Source organism: Camelina sativa, chromosome 6 (genome assembly GCF_000633955.1).
Source record: "Camelina sativa cultivar DH55 chromosome 6, Cs, whole genome shotgun sequence".
NCBI lineage: Eukaryota > Viridiplantae > Streptophyta > Magnoliopsida > Brassicales > Brassicaceae > Camelina > Camelina sativa.
Window position 1 is genome coordinate 10,672,110 of NC_025690.1, and position 19,077 is coordinate 10,691,186.

The following is a 19,077-nucleotide window of genomic DNA, read 5'->3' on the forward strand; positions in this document are numbered from 1 at the left end:
TGTGTGTGTAATCATATGAGTTGTGTACCTGTGGACCAAAACAAAGATATCAGTAGGTCAATCCGGCCCTAGACAGTTGTTTCACATTTTCTTTTATAAATGATAACCAGAAAGGTTTCATCTTCGATAGAAGATTTTGGGTCCTTACACACACACACCATTTCGAACCAAAGACAACATCGAATTCAAAGACCAAAACATCACCAATATAAATGGAAGTTGTTTAGGTTCATACCTTCTTCACAGTTAAAAATGTATAATATAAAAGAGGGGGTAACATCACTCGGAAACAACAGAATAAGAGAATATAGATCTTTCAAGGGGATAATAATAAACTTTGGGGTTTACTTTTTTTAGTTGGCACGGCTTCTGAAAACATCGAGATCCATCTCGGTTGGATCAGCTGCCTGAAGCTCTATTTGAATTCCATCTAGTTCCCTCTTGAACCTGTCTTTGGAGCTCGCGTAGATCATCTTGCTTCTGACCTTAGCTATGTCAGGGCACCTTTGGCAAAAAAACCAACATAATTATGCATTTACATACACTAAGATAAATCCTACCTTTGGAAGATAACGAGAAAAGAAGACACAGTAGTAGTACCAGGCGATGAAGAAGATCTTGCTCTTCTGACAGTTCTCAGCAGTGACAAAGTCGAAATCGTAAATGGCGTAACGACATTCATCAGCTGGGAGGCTGGCTGCAAAGTCATCATAGGTTTGGATAGGCTCACCGACTTTCTCAACAACCACTTGCTTCTGCTTCTCCTCAATCTTGTAAACAATGAACCGGTGTGTCCTTTTCGCCTTCAGTTCCATAAATCTCAGCTTGCAATCGTCATGCACAGCCATTCCAGATGCCGCATTCGCCTGTATTAAACCAAAAGAGAACACTTAATATGAACATTTTTTTTCACACTACATACTCAACAGTTCTTACAAAACACAATCCAAAATATCCATAAGATCACTCATTCCCAAGAACTAGCATTTAAGATCATCATAGCTTTACTCACAAACCTCTATTGTATAACATGATACAGACTGACTCTATGATTAAAATGTAAAACTGATGAATCCATAGTAGAAACAACATCCAACAGCTCAAGACGAAGTGATAAAAAGATCAGCACTGATCAAGGAGAATGGATCAAACAACGTCATAACACCAAAATTGATAGATATGAACAAGTTTCAACAACAATAAGCATTAAAATCAAACTGATTTCAAATTCTAGCTATCGGAAATCGAAAAAAAAAAAACACAGTAAACTTCAACAGAGAAGCTATCTCTCACGCAGTTATGATCTTTAGATCAATCCACAAAACGATCACAAATCTCAGAGATCTAAATCAAAAACTAAAAGTCTATATACAGATCTTAACGAAACAGCAAAAATGAGCTAGAATCGTCGTAACCAGATTGGTTTTGTATACGAGACCTAAACCCAACTCAAGAGGCGCACGCACTACAGATCGAGGAATTGAAAGTATAATAATAATGAATAAGTTGAAATTGAGCTCACCATGGCTGGGAAAACACACTGGTATCAGAGCAAATTAACGAGAAGGAGAAGAAGTTATTTATATCTTCAGGCGGCCTGATTCGACAGAGAGAATACAGTCACTTTTTTTTCTTTTCTTGTCAATTTTTTTTTTTTTTTCTCGTCTTTTCTTCCTCAATTTATTCGGAAGTCCAACCATACTATTTGGTATGTATTTCATTAATATTGTTGAATTTATTATTTTTTATCTAATGCAATATTGTAATTATATATTTATCTTTTGAACTCAGTCTTTTTGGTAGCTATTTCAATAATATCATTTGAGTTTTTAGTTAATAATTTTATTTATTTTTTTAAAAAAATGATATAAGTGATACCTCGGATTAAAATTTCGAATTTTTTTATATCTTTGATGATTTATTTGATAAATAATTCATTAATTATATAGAACTTGATTTCAAATTTTTGATGGATTTTGGCTAACTCAGAGTCTCAGAGTGATTCGATTTTTGGAAAGAAAAAAAAATATATTGAGCTGGTTGAAAAACAGATTTAGAATTAAATTGTTAAAATTTTAAAAAATTTGAAAATCTCTCAAGACATTAGAGAGTCTATCACAAATAAAAAGATGACTACAAAATACAAATTAGTCCTATATACTTTTAAGAAGAGATGGCCACACTTCACAATGTATTAACATATATCTATCAGTCTAAACAAATTGTTTTAAAATAATTGTACTCCCTGGCCTAGTTACTTGAATGACAAACCAAATTGGTACGTCATGTATCAGTTTCAAAATTTAAATAAACTAGTTGGTTGCCATCTCGCTGATTAGATTTACAAAAGTTCCAACCTACATTAATGTTTTATTAGTGTACTTTAATTTACAAGCTTTAAAACTCAATTACTAGTGGTCACATTTATGAATGCTGATAAGACTTTGGAGCCAAAAAATTTGTAACACATATACACATTTGGTATATATGTGTGCATTATGTAAAATAAAATTGCGAATTTTTTCATTTGAACAAATAAAATCAACTCAGATTCCACTAAAAAAATTCTTCCACAAGCCAAAATGTGTATTATTCATTGAAAACAATATAACATTTCTCTATATATATCGTATTTTGCCATGGAATATTTTTACATATTTTGCAAATCGAAATTAAATGTAAGGTACCTCTTCGGCACCTCTCTAGGTTGGCTCCACATTGACGCTCAGGTTTCATCATTATAGCGCGGTGATGGGAAGAAGCTGAGAGGAGCTAATCAAAATACAGACACGTGGAAATTTTGGAGTTTGCGTTTGTGCTACCGGCATGTGACCCTAGCTTCACCGCTTGTTATATTTAAGCCCATTAACTAAATCACGCCCAAGTCACCTCAAAAGCGAACGTAAACTGTTTCAAGGATTCTTCTACAAACAAATACAAACCATATCTCACAAATAGCATCTGTTCAGTGTAGTGAACATGGAAATGATGATCTCAGATTTAATTTTGTAAACAAGTTTACATGAGAACAGTGAGTCTCTCTATGCCTAAATTACCGGCGGTCATCATCGGCTTTCTTACTGTTAATATCCGTTGTCACTTCCTCTGCGTTTTGGCAACTTCAACAAATATTAGTCTACCATCAACAATCTGAAACAAACAAAAGAACCAATTATAACTTCAGCACATTTGTCAAGAAGCTCAACAACGTTATCATCACAATGAAAGGACCAACATTGATATAGCTTCAGACCCTGAACGGCATTTCTACAGTAGATTCTAACTTCAGTACATTTGTTAAGAAGCTCAGCAACGTTATCATCACAATGAAAGGACCAAAATCGATATAAGGCTTCAGACCCTAATCAGCATTTCTACAGTAGTTCTAATACAATGCCAATGGATATAGAGGAGCTCAACAACATTATCGTCACAAATTCACAATGAAAGGACCAACATTTATATAGCTTCAGACCCTAATCGACATTTCTACACAGAAATTGTAAAACAATGGTACTCCTACGAGAATCCTATGAATCTATCTCACGCCAAGGGTCCTGACTAGTGATGCTTAGGACAATAATATACCAAGAAAGCAATTTTAGAATATGTAATACAGAACAAAGTCAGTAGTAGTACATCAAACAACACAGCCACAAAAACATCAAACTGAAATCCATATCCAAAGGACAAAGAAATGGCAAAAATGTTATCGTAGAAATGAAAAAAGTCAATTGGGTTTTCTTCTTACCTTCCCATCTAAGCTTTTCATTGCCTTTCGAGCATCATCTTCAGACTCGTAGGTGATAAAGCCGAACCCTTTTGGTCTCTGCGTTTCTGGGTCTCTAATAAGCCGAGCTAACCAAAACCCACAACACAAATTTTGTTTGAGGAACAAAAACAAGAAACCTAACTGAGCCTTCTTAAACATATTCGATCTCGTGCTTATCATATAACATACCTTCTTTGATTTGACCAAACGGAGAAAACAATTGCCTCAGAGATTGATCTGTAGTGTAAGCTGATAACCCTGCACAATATATAAATCTGATTAAACCAGAGCAAAGTAAAACGAAGGAAGAATCTAAAATTAGAGATGGTGAGTAAACAATTATCTTACTGCTTACAAAGAGTTGAGCTGAGATTCTCTTAGCCATCCTACTCAAACTGTTTCGAGAAGAAGTCAAGTAAAGAAATTGCAATACTTTTTCTAGGTTAGAGACGTTCGAGCAACACGGTGGCGTTTTAGTAAGAAACACAGATTCCGTTCGAAACGACGACGTTCTCGGTGAATCCAGAAGCTAATTCGATACATTTGCAGAGAGGAGACAGAGCAAAGAGATAATTTCAGAAGAAAGATTTAGTATTTGATTATAGAGAGTGATTGGATCTTAGTTTGATATTACATCTACATCACAATAAGAAAACCCAAAAGATCACAAAACGGAAATCGAATTACACAACTTTTAATAGTCAAAACCCTAATTTTACAAACACACCTTAAAAGACCAAATCAACGATTCCAACAAGATCCACACAATTTCAAGAACTAGTAAATTTAGTCACAGCCTTAGTTCCTTCAGAAACAGCATGCTTAGCGAGCTCACCAGGAAGAACAAGTCTAACAGCAGTCTGAATCTCCCGAGAAGTAATCGTAGGTTTCTTGTTGTACCTAGCGAGCTTAGACGACTCCGAAGCGAGCTTCTCGAATATATCGTTGATGAAACTGTTCATAATCCCCATAGCTTTGCTCGAAATACCAATATCGGGATGAACTTGTTTCAAAACCTTGAAGATATAGATCTTGTACGTCTCGACGCTCTTCTTCTTCATCTTCTTCTTCTTGTCACCTCCAGCTCCAGCTTCTTTCGGGAGTTTCTTCCCGGCTTTTGGTTTCTTCTCCGCCGGAGCTTTCTCGGCTTTTGATTTCTCCTCTACTGGCTTCTTCTCTGCGGGCTTCTTCTCTGCCTTTGGAGCCATTCTTCAAACAAAGTATCAGAGAAAAAGAAAAGTTTCAGAATTTAGAAAGATAAAAGCTTTTGTGTCGTGTGTGTTGTTGTTCAATCGATTCCATAGCTGATGTATATATACGAGTATGTATTAGATACTGATTGGTTAGTTCTGGTTTCACGAGGATTGATGACGTGGACTCTATTACGTACCGTTAGATTGGAACAAATGAACGGTTTAGAATCCGCATAATCAATATTAATTACGAGTTTAACGAGAAAAATCGGCTTAATAGGACTCTACACTTATAACGGGCTTAAATGGGCCTAACTATGTACCTATAATGGGCCTAATGAAACCCGTGAAAGCGGTAAAAATCGAAAACCCTACTTTTTTTGTTCGTCTTCTCTGTTTAACCTGTTCTTCAAGGCAAAGCGAGAGCCGAGAGACTAATCGATTACAGCAACATCATTGTTTCTCTGTATAATATGTTCGTGATTTAAACGTCCTCTGAATGATTATCTGATGTTTGAATGGAGTAGAATTACGTTCTATGATGATCTGATGTTTGCCCAATTGTTGAATCTGTAGGGTTGAGAAAGATGTTGGCGAAGAAGGAAGATCCAACACGGGTCTTTTGGGACATGAGCACCTGTCCGGTTCCCAGTGGCTACCCTGCTAGTCGGGTAGGCCCGTGTATTAAACGGGGGCTGAAGAAACTAGGCTACACTGGTCGTGTCTCCATCACTGGCCTTGGCATACTGAAAAACTTCTCTACCGACGTCCTGAAAGAGCTCTATTCCTCCAGGGTCTCTCTTACTAACCTCGAAACCAGTAAGTTTCTACATTACTGGATTGGTTTTAAACATTCAATTGGCTGCATGTATTTTCCTTTTGCATGGAGTCTCAGTCCTTTATTTTTGTTTGTGAAACAAAGCAAAGTTTGGCCTTCAAGTTCAAATTTCCTGTTGGATAGATGGTATTCCACCTTTGGAAAATTTAATGCTCATATCCGGAGAGAGGAACTTCATTCCATATCTTGGCATCTTAGAGAGGATGCGAGTCAAAGTTATTCGTGAATTACCATTTGATGATGAGCCAAAAACTACCACCTCCAATCCTCTAGACTACCCCGTCTGAGAAAATTTTTTATTGGCACGTATTTGTTTTCCTTCTCTCATAGTCCAGCAAATTAATTAAGCTGTTGTTGTTTCTCAAACCATGTCGTTTTTTCCACAGATAGCGTGGGTTCAGGGGACCTTGAGGAGGACCTTGACGATGATCTTGTTTGGTCGTGCTCACTATGCCTTAAAACTGGCCGTGGTTTTCAAAGTTTCTGCATGTGCACATCAAACTTAGATGAAGATAACTACTGGAGAATATACTCTAACAGACTCCGTATTTGTAGTAACGACTTGTACATGCTCATAGATTTATGTTTCTTGTTAACTAGGTTCTATATATATGTAATCCTAAACTCTCAATGAACACATAGAAAACCTTTTCACGCTTCTGAATTTCTTTACAGTATCAGAGCCTGAAATCTACAAACTCTAAAGTTTATTTTTGACAACGAAATGTCAACGAACCCGAACCCGACCACGACTGCTGGTAAGCCGGCAACAACGACGACGACTGTTGAGGTGAGAAGAACTATCTCTCCTTACGACATGACTTTGGCGGACAACCCCGGTGCGGTGATTTCGCATCCACTTCTCAAGGGGACGAACTATGATGAGTGGGCCTGCGACATGAAGACGGCGTTAACGTCACGCAAAAAGTTTGGCTTTCTTGATGGTACCATTGAAAAACCGCAAGAAGGATCGGCTGATTGGGAGAACTGGTGGACAATCCAAGCTCCGTTGGTATCTTGGATCCGTATGACAATAGATCCGGTGTTGCGGTCTACAATCTCACACAGAGAGGTGGCCAAAGATCTCTGGGACTATCTGAAGAAACGTTTTGCTGTGATTAACGGATCTCGCATTCAGCAAATCAAGGCAGAGTTGGCCTGCTGCAAACAGAAGGGACTTGCCATTGAAGCTTATTATGGAAAGCTTAACCGGATCTGGGATAGCCTTGCAACCTATCGCCCGATAAGATGATGTGAGTGTGGCTTGTGTACATGTGATCTTGCAACTGCTCAAGAGACCGATCGGGAGGAGGACAAGGTGCATCAGTTCTTATGTGGTATAGATGACCAGTTTAGAGTAGTACGGTCGAGTCTTGTGGCACGGGTACCGGTGCAACCTCTAGAAGAGGTGTACAACATCGTAAGGCAGGAGGAAGACTTACGAGTGAGTGGTGAAGAGAGAGCCGAGGTGGTTTCTTTTGCAGTTAATACGAAACCACGTTTCAAACTTGAAGATAAAGACGGAATGATGTGCAAACTCTGCAATCGTCATGGTCATATTGTAGATCGTCGCTATGCTGTCATTGGTTATCCTGAATGGTGGGGTGACAGACCAAAGAGTCGATCACTTCAAGGTAGAGGTCGCAGTGGAACATCATCTGGTGGAGGACGGGGTAGGGGTCAACAAATTGCATATGCGAATCATGTTAATGTTCCAAATCTTGAACCAGCTGAAAAGGAACAGGTGAACCATGTCATCACTGATAAGGATCGTGATGGAGTAAGTGGTCTCACAGACCAGAATTGGGGAGCCATTAAGAACATCCTCAACGCTAAGAAGGAAACCGCAACTAACAAATCCTATGGTAAGTCATCTTCTCATTCTTGGATTATGGATTCTGGGGCTTAACATCATTTGACAAGTAGATATGATGCGTTGTCAAATGTAAGAGAAATGTCACCGGTTTTGATCATAATGGCAGATGGAAGAGAACGAGTTTCTCTTAAGGAGGGTACAATACAACTTGGCTCTGGTTTAGTATTACAATCAGTGTATTATGTTGAGGAGTTGAATGCAGATTTGATATTTATGGGACAACTCATGGATGAGAATAGATGTGTAGTACAGATGGCTAACACATTTCTGGTTGTTCAGGACCGCTCTACGAGGATGGTGATTGGAGCTGGTAAGAGGGTAGGAGGCACATTCCACTTTCGCAGAATGGAGATAGCTGCTGCAGTCACAACACAAGACATTGAGATTTTCGAGCTGTGGCATAAGAGAATGGGACTTCCATCTGCAAAAGTTCTAGGAGTGCTTCCTTGTATTTCAAGTTCTGTTTCAGTAGCTAAGTTGAATAAAGATTGTGATGTGTGTTTCCGCGCAAAGCAAACAAGAGAGAGTTTTCCTCTCAGTATGAATAAAACTTCTACTATTTTTGAGTTGATTCACATTGATTTATGGGGACCGTATAGAGTTCCATCTCACTCTGGAGCTAGATACTTCCTCACAATTGTAGATGATTACTCAAGGGGAGTTTGGTTATATTTGCTAACAAATAAAGGAGAAACAAGAGAACATATGAAAATTTTCTTTGTTCTAACTGAGAGGCAATTCAATAAACAAGTGAAGACAGTAAGAAGTGACAATGGAACAGAGTTTATGTCTCTTACTTCCTTCTTCCAGCAGAATGGAATAGTCCATGAAACATCTTGTGTAGGGACACCACAGCAAAATGGTAGAGTTGAGAGGAAGTATAGACATATTTTAAATGTGGCAAGAGCATTGAGATTTCAAGCAAATCTTCCAATCCGGTTTTGGGGTGAATGTGTGCTATTTCCGGGAGATACACCAAGCTCAATTACAGGTAACATCACACCGTTTGAGCGTCTGTTTGATCGTCCGCCGTCGTATGATCATCTTCGGGTCTTTGGCAGTCTCTGCTATACTCATATTCAAAATCGTGGAGGAGATAAATTTGCTTCTCGCAGCAGGAGATGTGTTTTTGTTGGATATCCGCATGGCAAGAAAGGTTGGCGAGTCTATGATCTAGAGAACATGGAGTTCTTTGTCTCAAGAGATGTTGTATTCAGCGAGTCAAAGTTTCCGTATTCACCAGAAACTACTTTACCTTTGCTCGATGATGATGAAGAGGGACAAGTTTTATGGGCTCCAATTTCAGAAGGAATCATATCTGACGATGATTCTTTGTTGAGCCCACCAGTGCTTCCGATCCAACAGGTCACAATGGCCATGGACTCTACTTCCTCGGCCCAGACAGTTAATGTTGATACCAGGCCCAGTCCACAATTACAGCAAGTTGAACCCACAACAAGACCTACAACTTCTTCTACATCGGTCACGACGATAACCTCCGATCCAGAGATTGCAGAACCGAGATTAGGCAAAGGTCAACGACAGAAAACGACTTCGGTAAAATTAAGTATGTAATAGTGTATACCCGATTCATAATAATGATGATGTGCATCGGTTTTCAGCGGAGCATATCGCTTATGTTGCGGCTGTTGTTTCAACAATCGAGCCAAAATCATTCAAACAGGCAATGGTGGATAAGCGTTGGAGAGATGTTGTTGGGTCTGAGTATAGGGCTTTGGACGAGAATGAAACGTTTGAGATCGTTGATTTGCCAAGTGGTAAACACGCCATAGACAGTCAATGGGTTTTCAAAGTGAAATTTCAATCAGATGGATCCATCGAAAGATCTAAAGCTCGACTAGTTGAAATGGGGAATAAGCAAATCGAAGGAGAAGATTTTGGTGAAACATTTTCTCCTGTTGCAAAAATGGGAACAGTCCGTTTGTTTCTTGATACAGCCTCGAAGTATGGTTGGATAGTGCATCAAATGGATGTGCATAATGTCTTCCTTCATGGTGACTTAGAGGAGGAAGTGTATATGCGACTACCTCCAGGGTATCAGTTGGGAGATAGGAACAAGGTGTGTAAGTTGAAGAAATCATTGTATGGGCTAAAACAAGCTCCAAGGTGTTGGTTTCCTAAGCTGACATTGGCCTTATTATCCTATGGTTTTGATCAAGCTTTGGGGGATTATTCATTGTTCATGTATGAGAAAGGTACCACTCATATCCATATACTAATCTATGTCGATGATCTGATAATTGCGGGAAGTTGTCCTAAGGCTACATCTGCATTCAAAGAGTATTTGTCTTCTTGTTTTAAGATGAAAGATCTAGGAGCATTGAAATACTTCTTAGGTATAGAGGTTGCTAGAAATGAATCAAGAATATATTTGTGCCAAAGAAAATATGCACTAGATATTATTGCTGAGACTGGTTTGTTGGGAGTAAAACCAGTGGAATTCCCATTGGAAGATCATCACACATTGGCTGTGTCATCATCACCGCTATTGTCTGATCCAAGACCATATCGCAGGTTGTTAGGAAGGCTAATATACTTGGGAGTTACACGTCCTGATATGGCATACTCGGTTCATGTGTTGACACAATTTATGAAGGAACCACGACAGGATCATTGGGAAGCCGCTATACGCGTTGTCAAATATCTGAAGTTTGATCCAGATCAGGGTATATTGTTACGATCAGATACGAAATTTCAACTCACTGGCTGGTGTGATGCGGATTGTTCGCGATGTAAACAGTCAAGGAGGTCAGTCATGGGATACTTTGTTCAGTTGGGTGACTCACCTGTCTCTTGGAAGGCTAAGAAACAAAAGACAGTCCGTTGATCATCGGCAGAATCGGAATACAGGGCCATGGCTGATTTGGTTCAAGAACTAATATGGTTGAAACGTATGTTAGGTACTTTGGGGGTGATGCATGTTCAACCAATGCTTGTGCATTGTGACAGTAAGAGTGTCATCCATATCGCTACCAATCCGGTCTTTCATGAGAGGACGAAGCACATAGAAAATGATTGTCACTTCGTCTGCAATGAGGTCACCACAAGAAATATAGACCTACTACATGTTGGAACCTACACTCAACTTGCTGATATATTTAGGAAACCCATTGGAAGAGATGGTTTTCTGAAGTTTCGATCCAAGCTAGGCATACACAATTTGTATGCACCAGCTTGAGGGGAGGTATTGGAGAATATACTCTAACAGACTCCGTATTTGTTGTAACGACTTGTAGATACTCCTAGATTTATGTTTTTTGTTAACTAGGTTCTATATATATATATATATGTAATCCTAAATTCTCAATGAACACATAGAAAACCTTTTCACGCTTCTAAATCTTTTTAATAAATTTGATGAAGAGGAAGTGGAAGATGAAGAGGAAGATGAAGAGTAAATCCCACATGTTCTTTTTCTTTTAAATCATTTCATAACTGCCATTGTATCTTATGGTTTGTGACTAATCAGAAATTTAACGAGAATCACCATGTCAATGTCAAAATTATCTACTGGCATTCATAAGCTGCGAAATTTTAGAAATCAATAGTAAGAATTTAGATCATTGACAAAAAAAAAGACACAATTTTGACATCGCTTTGTGTGTCGTTCAATCGATTCCATTGCTGATGTATGTACGAGAGTATGTATTAGATACTGATTGGTTAGTTCTGGTGTCACAGAGGATCGATGACGTGGACTCTATTACTGATTAGAACAAAAGAGCGGTTTAGAATACGCAGAATCAAAATTAATTACGAGTTTATCGAGAAAAATCGGCTTAATTGGACTCTACACTTATAACAGGCGTAAATGGGCCCTAACTATGTATCTATAATGGGCCTAATGGAACCCGTGAAAGTGATATAAGCGAAAACCCTAATTTTTGTTCCGTCTTCTCTGTTTTAATCTGTTCTTCAAGGCAAAGCTAGAGACGACGTCGGAGGCGGCTGCTACTTAGGTTTCAGGTTAATTAGTAATCGCCGGAATCTTCATCTCTCCTCAACTTCTATGAACTGCTCTATTGTTTCTTTTGAAAATATCGTTTAGTTAATTGTTTCTCTGGAGAATCTACGTTTGAAGCTTTCGTTTTGTGTCATTTTCAGAGTTTAGTGTTATGAAAATATCAATAAGCTCTAAGATTCGTTGGTTTATGGTTTTTGCAGNTCTTTTTAATAAATTTGATGAAGAGGAAGTGGAAGATGAAGAGGAAGATGAAGAGTAAATCCCACATGTTCTTTTTCTTTTAAATCATTTCATAACTGCCATTGTATCTTATGGTTTGTGACTAATCAGAAATTTAACGAGAATCACCATGTCAATGTCAAAATTATCTACTGGCATTCATAAGCTGCGAAATTTTAGAAATCAATAGTAAGAATTTAGATCATTGACAAAAAAAAAGACACAATTTTGACATCGCTTTGTGTGTCGTTCAATCGATTCCATTGCTGATGTATGTACGAGAGTATGTATTAGATACTGATTGGTTAGTTCTGGTGTCACAGAGGATCGATGACGTGGACTCTATTACTGATTAGAACAAAAGAGCGGTTTAGAATACGCAGAATCAAAATTAATTACGAGTTTATCGAGAAAAATCGGCTTAATTGGACTCTACACTTATAACAGGCGTAAATGGGCCCTAACTATGTATCTATAATGGGCCTAATGGAACCCGTGAAAGTGATATAAGCGAAAACCCTAATTTTTGTTCCGTCTTCTCTGTTTTAATCTGTTCTTCAAGGCAAAGCTAGAGACGACGTCGGAGGCGGCTGCTACTTAGGTTTCAGGTTAATTAGTAATCGCCGGAATCTTCATCTCTCCTCAACTTCTATGAACTGCTCTATTGTTTCTTTTGAAAATATCGTTTAGTTAATTGTTTCTCTGGAGAATCTACGTTTGAAGCTTTCGTTTTGTGTCATTTTCAGAGTTTAGTGTTATGAAAATATCAATAAGCTCTAAGATTCGTTGGTTTATGGTTTTTGCAGTTTTTTGAAATTTTGAAAGAATGGTGAGAATCAGTGTGCTCAATGATGCTCTCAAGAGTATGTACAATGCTGAGAAGAGGGGAAAGAGGCAGGTCATGATCAGGCCTTCTTCTAAAGTGATCATCAAGTTCCTTATCGTCATGCAAAAGCACGGTATGTGTGATTTTTGCAGAGCTAGTAGTTATAACTCTGTGTTACTTTTGCTTTCATGTGTACTGTTGTTTCCAAGTGTAATGATGATGCTTTGTGTTTTGGAATTTTGTAGGTTACATTGGCGAGTTTGAGTATGTTGATGACCACAGGTCTGGTAAGATTGTTGTTGAGCTTAATGGAAGGTTGAACAAGTGTGGAGTTATCAGTCCTCGTTTTGATGTTGGTGTTAAGGAGATTGAAGGATGGACTGCTCGTCTACTTCCTTCCAGACAGGTTAGTCTAAGACACTATAGCCTTTTTTTACTCTATATTTGTGGTTCCGATCCATTAAGTTTTAGAACGTAAGAGTCGACGTAATGCTCTCATATCAATCTGCTGCCTCACTTTACTGTTCCTGTTAGGGTGTAATCTGGTGTTAAGTGGCATTACTAGTAGAACATAATCACTTTGCTCATTGCTGTTACTGTTAGGGTGTAACCAGTTGTCAAGTGTCAGTACTTGTAGAACATAATCACTTTGCTGTTCCTGTTAGGGTGTTATCGGGTGTTCGAGTGTTATTACTAGTAGATTGACATAAGCTTACTTTATCTTTTAATGTCACAACTTCATTGAACACATATCTCTATGTGCAGTTTGGTTACATTGTTCTGACGACCTCAGCGGGAATCATGGATCACGAAGAAGCCAGGAGAAAGAATGTTGGTGGCAAAGTTCTTGGCTTCTTTTACTGAAGCAGCTTCTCGAGATCTATCTTATCGGGTTATATTTCGATTCTCCTTATGTTGAGGGAGTAGTAATTGGATTGTGACCTCAATGTTAAAGTAGTAGTTTTTTGTACGTGGTTTTACTCAGATGCTTAAAAACTTTGGAGATGAGTAGACAAATTTATTTCAGTTTTTGAATTCGTTAGACTTGCGATTTATGATAGGTTTTGGTTTTTAGTTTTTCAATTTTTATTTCTTTTTTTTTTTATATATTTTATATTTTACAAAAAAAGAAAGATAACTAAATAAATATTTATATAAAAGAGTAATTCGGGACAAACATCTATATTAACATTTTCACAGCAACTTTAGCAAAGAAAGTTTGGAGTTGAGAAAATATTTACAATCCTATGCCATTGACATTTATTAAAAAAATATCAAACGATAATCTCATCCCATTGAATTAATTACTCAAATCTAAAAAAATCGACCAATAATTTTTGTAAACAAGAATATATTAATATTTGGAAATCACAACAATATCGGACCGCAAATTTAGCTATTCTGACGCCATAAAATTAGTATGCAAATCGCAATCTCATTTGTTAGAATGAATATTCTTAATTTAGGAAAATTATATTTGAATAAAATCAAATAAGGAAGTTCTTTATTACTCCGAATTTTATTATAGTAATTTTTGTAATATATCTATTTCATGAAATCTTAAATCTTACCTTTTATTATATGGCATATTCTTAACGTTATGACTGACTAATGAAATTTAAATTCTATCTATAATTAAGATTTTTTTGACAGATTTTGTACTTGTCCACCAAAAATATCTCTATCCGCGACAACTTCTATAAACCACTATAAATACATACCATTCATATGTTGTCAACTCGATAGCATATTCTTTTGCTTTTCTCTGAAAATCTTTTTCAACTTCATATTGGATCACATAATCAATTCATTACAAATACTGAGGAGCTTTGTTGTTATCCTCATGAAAATTTGAATCCTTTAGGAATTGATAGAACCACCAAAACATATATGTTAACTGAACTTTACATTTTTTTTTTTCGTCCAGATCCATGAGCAGGATCGTTTGGGAAGATTTAGGAAGATGAACATTTTCCTCTAATTTTTATTTTTAATTGACCGTATATCTTTTTTTCCATCATGTATATATGGACACCATGACATTTGTTTTTTTTTTAATTCACATATGACCTATTATTATATTGAACATATCAAACCATATATATGGCTTAACGAAAACACCCAAAAAGATTTTGTACATTCAACCAAGGCCCATTTGTATATGTCTAATTTTTTTCTAGCCTATTTATTTGTATTTTTTAATTATTAACAAATTGTTTATTTTAATATATAGTTTAACTATGCAAAGTAAGACTCAAAAATAAATACATAATATTTTAAACTTAATTTCAAGTATGTTCGAATCTATATTAATATTTTTGAAGTACAAAATTTTCAAAAATAACAATTACTTCAGATTTTGTTTCATAGATATATTACATTCGATTCCAACTAAAAAAACAGTAATCAGTATTACATAGAAACATAAACTATGATATATTAACCACACCTTATATTGTTTTTTGAAGATATTTTGTCTCCGAATCCTTTTCAAACAAAGAAAAAAACAATTTAATTTCCATTATGTTTTTCCAAAACATGTTAGCTTCGATTTATAAGCTAATAAGAATTTAGATTCCCATTTTTTAAATATTATTATTGATATAAATATATATATATATAAACTTAATAAAAACTTTAAAATATTATGAATATGTAAACTTAAAAAAATTTAAATACTATATAATGTGATTATATAGTAGAAGGGTTATAAAGAAGACGGTTTTAGCAATTATTTAAATATCATTAACTTTGTGCTAAAATACGGGTTAATTCCTCATTTTATTATTTGTCAACACTCCTAATATTAGAATATTTGACATACCAAATTAAATTGATTTAATTAAAATTGTGTAAAATAATTAAATCACTTGGAAAATGTGACTTAATCACATCTTATAAATTACTTATTATGTATCTAAATCCTTTGTTTTGTTATAATAACTAAAAATCCAAATAGAATCTCAAACACTAAATAAAATAAACTAAACATAACAAACAAATGGTTATGCGGTGTACCATGGGTCAAAAAATTAAAATAAACATTTAGTCACACAAGTGGCATGGAAATTTAGTTATTTTTCTATTTACAAAACATCCAATATTTAACAAACAAATACAATGTAAATAATAAATACAAATAAAATTTATATGTCCACACTGTAACGCTTACACAAATCCCATAATACTAAACTTATACGTATGACAAATTAAATAACACAAAATTATATTAGTCCTAAAAATATTTTTATTAATTTTACTAATAACAATATGTAAAAAATAAAGCAAATTTAAAAATCAAACACCACCCCGGGTTAAAATCTAGTTTTATAAATTAATAAAAGCAGGTTTTTAAAATTTTGAAAGAAATGAAAGAATTGACAACATCTCTTAGAATTCATATATTTTTAAAGAAACTACTTTTACCATAACCATCTCGAAACAAACAAAAGCGCGTCTAATATATCTATGGTTTAAGTTAGATTGTTTTTTTGTTAGATTTAGGTCCGTACTCGTCTTCGCAAGAACGTCGTTTTCCGTATGTATCACTAAATCCTAATTAACAAACAAAAGAATCATTACATCAACTCATTTATCTAATACCAAAAATAATGAATTACTAGTAAAAACCAAAATAATAATAATAAAATATTGTGTTTTCTTTTTTAAAACATAAAAAATCTTATTGTAATAAAAACTTGGACTCACTCACAAGAATTTCACATGTGAAATTTTTCTAATTAACTGAATCGAAATATGGGTTAATTAATGGGATTCAAAGAATGATTTGGGTTTGTAGGGTTAAGGGGGAATTAAAGACCCTAATCCATATTTTCCCAATTACATCTATACACAATGCTATTATAGTAAAGATCTCATCTAGTTTCCTAAATTTTAGAAAAGCTTCCCAAATCTAGGCTTTTAGCTAAGTCGTAGTTAAAGAAAAAAAGCACATTGCTATTTTTTTTTGTTAAATAGTAAATATCATATGCTGAAAGGTGTTACAGAGCATAAGGAAAATGAACCTTGCCAAAAAACGATAAAAAACAAGGGCTCATATAGATACACATTCTCAAGAGAAACAAAGAAAAAAGATGGGAAACCTTAGCACAGCCAGAGTCATAAGGTTCCTGAACTTTTTATACTTCCTCCTTGCTGAAATGGAGTTGATGATTAGACGATCAGTATCCTTGAATATGGTGAGAGCTGGTACAACAATCTGATTGTGTAGGAGGTTGTTCCTTTGGCGCCAGATACTGTAGACTAGAGCATGAACTAGCAACAAGCGGAGGGTTTGAGGGGAGGAAGGCTTATTAACCTTAGCCCAAGCCATAAGAGCTGACCAATCAGGAAACATAGCTAGGGCGAGTCTCAATCTAGGCAAACTGCATCTCCATAAAGTCTGAGCAAACTGGCAGTGAAGACAACAGATTATGGGAACTTGTATTCACCAGGGACTAGCCGAGACCTTGTAGGAAGCCTATCCAGGTTTGTGATCCACATGTGGAAAGCATGCTTTGGTGTTGACCCTTTGAACCAAACTAAATCGCTCCCGTCTTTAAGGGAGTCTCTTGGTCTGAAAACCTCCCATGTTGCACTCAAAGAGAAGCTGTCACATGACTTGTTTTCAATATACCAATCATAAGAGTCAGTATCCTGAGAAACGCTTGGTATTTGAATGGTGGACAGGTAGATTTGAAGTGTCACTGCCTGATCCGACCTTGGAGAAGCTAGTCTTCAGCCATTTCTAGTGCAAGTTGCAGACACTCTTGCATAACGAGGGATTTGAAGAGTAGAGGACCTGAATCTCCAAATATCGCCAACAGTGGACCCAAAGGGGTCCAATTATCATGCCAGAACCAAGCTTTGTCTCCATTTCCAACCCTGCATTTGATAAAATTCTTTGCCAGCAGCCTCAACTTAAGCATGCTCTTCCAAAACCAAGAATCTGTGTTCTTCACATTGCTATTTTAATTTTAGGGTTTTTTTCATTAACTAATTTGAAAAGCCATAAAACCCTAGATCTAAAAACCTAAGAAGACGTAGACGACGAAAGAGATGAAGAAATCATCAGACTCTCCTCCGACGTCGTTCTCTTCGTTCTCGGAAGACATCGTTCTCAACTGTTTGGCTCGTGTCTCGAGGTTCCATTATCCAACCCTATCCCTAGTCTCCAAGTGTTTCCGATCACTCCTCGCCTCCCGTGAGTTCCACGTAACACGATCTCGCATTAGAAAAACCGAGAGTTCCCTCTATGTCTGCTTATACCTGTATAGGATGAGCTATACTCCTCGATGGTACATAGTTTCCCCGATTACCAAACAGAAACTTAAACCCATCCTTTCGTATTCTTGTCCATCCTCGACAACCGTTGAATCAATCAGTTCAAAGATTTACATGATCAGAGGCTTCACAGAGGGTAAGAGTAGCATGAGAGTGCTAGTACTCGATTGTCGATCCCATGAATGGCGTACACTCCCCAAGATGCGTGTACCTCAAGAAAATGCAGCAGCTGATGTAATCGATGGTAAGATCTACGTGATTGGAGGCTCTAGTTTCAACGATATCGAGGATTGGGGAGAGGTTTATGATCCAAAGACCCAAACGTGGGAGCCAATATTGCCTACAACACTAGATCTCACCGTTCAAATGAGTGTGGTTCCAGGTATATTGGTAATGGGTGGGAAAGTTTATGACATGAATGGATTGGAGCTTAAGTTTCAGAAGAATAATTGCTTGGTGGAGATAGATAACATGATGTACCAAACAAAGGTTTTGGATGGGGTGTCAGTTTGGTATGAACCAAATGAAAATCTTGGGTGGTGTCACGTTGATGGACTTGAAGGACTGCTGTGCAATCCAACTTTTCCTGATTATCTAACTTCGGTGGCCAAATCTGATGAGGAAGAAGAGTAACAGTTTGGTGGGAGTCGGCGGTGTTCCATCGTCTAGGTTCCAAATCGATCATGGAATGTAAAACAGAGATTTTTTGGTGTGCAGAGATTTCATTTGAGAGACGCGGTTTTGGAAAGATTTGGGGATTTGTTGAATGGTCTAATTAGAATGAATTTACTAAGAATGAGTATCCTTGTAATATATGTGACCCGCTTTCTGATTTCTTTGTGAATTATGCCATTGTGACATATTGATCAATGAGAGTTTATTTTAAACTTTTGAGCGAGAGTACTAAATTCTTTTGTGTAAAACATCTTGAGTATATTAAGACGACGAACGAAATTATGTTGGTGTGTTTTTATACTAATATATACAGTATGCAGTTGCGTAAGAACATTAACATTACTACTAGCTAATGAAAGGTTTATCGTTGAGCTCACTTGAACTCTTTTTTTTTTTTTTTTTTTTTTTTT

At 36.5% G+C, this 19,077-nt stretch overlaps 4 protein-coding genes and 1 pseudogene across 5 annotated transcripts; 2 read left to right on the forward strand and 3 right to left on the reverse strand.

The window, feature by feature from the left end:
- Window positions 77-1,657, reverse strand: LOC104790837 (actin-depolymerizing factor 1). Its single transcript, XM_010516624.2, has 3 exons — window positions 1,523-1,657; window positions 601-866; window positions 77-504 (listed from the first exon to the last, which is right to left on the reverse strand). The coding sequence occupies exons 1-3, from the start codon at window positions 1,523-1,525 to the stop codon at window positions 354-356; spliced, it is 420 nt and encodes a 139-aa protein (XP_010514926.1). The 5' UTR covers window positions 1,526-1,657; the 3' UTR covers window positions 77-353.
- Window positions 2,886-4,275, reverse strand: LOC104790838 (cold-inducible RNA-binding protein-like). Its single transcript, XM_019246710.1, has 4 exons — window positions 4,121-4,275; window positions 3,962-4,030; window positions 3,752-3,858; window positions 2,886-3,150 (listed from the first exon to the last, which is right to left on the reverse strand). The coding sequence occupies exons 1-4, from the start codon at window positions 4,155-4,157 to the stop codon at window positions 3,097-3,099; spliced, it is 267 nt and encodes an 88-aa protein (XP_019102255.1). The 5' UTR covers window positions 4,158-4,275; the 3' UTR covers window positions 2,886-3,096.
- Window positions 4,392-5,053, reverse strand: LOC104790839 (histone H2B.7). Its single transcript, XM_010516625.2, has one exon. It carries the CDS (start codon window positions 4,978-4,980, stop codon window positions 4,543-4,545), a length of 438 nt encoding a protein of 145 aa, XP_010514927.1. The 5' UTR covers window positions 4,981-5,053; the 3' UTR covers window positions 4,392-4,542.
- On the forward strand, window positions 11,601-13,753 carry LOC104790840 (40S ribosomal protein S15a-1). 2 transcript variants are annotated; one of them, XM_010516627.2, is made up of 4 exons: window positions 11,601-11,666; window positions 12,690-12,842; window positions 12,955-13,115; window positions 13,475-13,753. In XM_010516627.2, exons 2-4 carry the CDS (start codon window positions 12,710-12,712, stop codon window positions 13,571-13,573), a joined length of 393 nt encoding a protein of 130 aa, XP_010514929.1. In that variant the 5' UTR covers window positions 11,601-11,666; window positions 12,690-12,709; the 3' UTR covers window positions 13,574-13,753. The 2 variants fall into 2 exon arrangements, with proteins under 2 accessions (XP_010514929.1, XP_010514928.1); XM_010516626.2 differs by lacking the exon at window positions 11,601-11,666 and adding an exon at window positions 12,385-12,491.
- LOC104698896 lies at window positions 17,762-18,858 on the forward strand (annotated as a pseudogene).

Coding starts and splice junctions, on each gene's coding strand:
- LOC104790837 (XM_010516624.2), bottom strand. Junction 505..600: donor AAGATCTTCTTCATCGCCTG/GTACTACTACTG, acceptor TTTTTGCCAAAG/GTGCCCTGACATAGCTAAGG.
- LOC104790838 (XM_019246710.1), bottom strand. CDS start 4,157: ATGGCTAAGAGAATCTCAGCTCAACTCTTTGTAAGCA. Junction 4,031..4,120: donor AGCTCAACTCTTTGTAAGCA/GTAAGATAATTG, acceptor TATATTGTGCAG/GGTTATCAGCTTACACTACA. Junction 3,151..3,751: donor TGAAAAGCTTAGATGGGAAG/GTAAGAAGAAAA, acceptor TGTTTGTTTCAG/ATTGTTGATGGTAGACTAAT.
- LOC104790839 (XM_010516625.2), bottom strand. CDS start 4,980: ATGGCTCCAAAGGCAGAGAAGAAGCCCGCAGAGAAGAAGCCAGTAGAG.
- LOC104790840 (XM_010516627.2), top strand. CDS start 12,710: ATGGTGAGAATCAGTGTGCTCAATGATGCTCTCAAGAGTATGTACAAT. Junction 12,843..12,954: donor TATCGTCATGCAAAAGCACG/GTATGTGTGATT, acceptor GGAATTTTGTAG/GTTACATTGGCGAGTTTGAG. Junction 13,116..13,474: donor GTCTACTTCCTTCCAGACAG/GTTAGTCTAAGA, acceptor CTCTATGTGCAG/TTTGGTTACATTGTTCTGAC.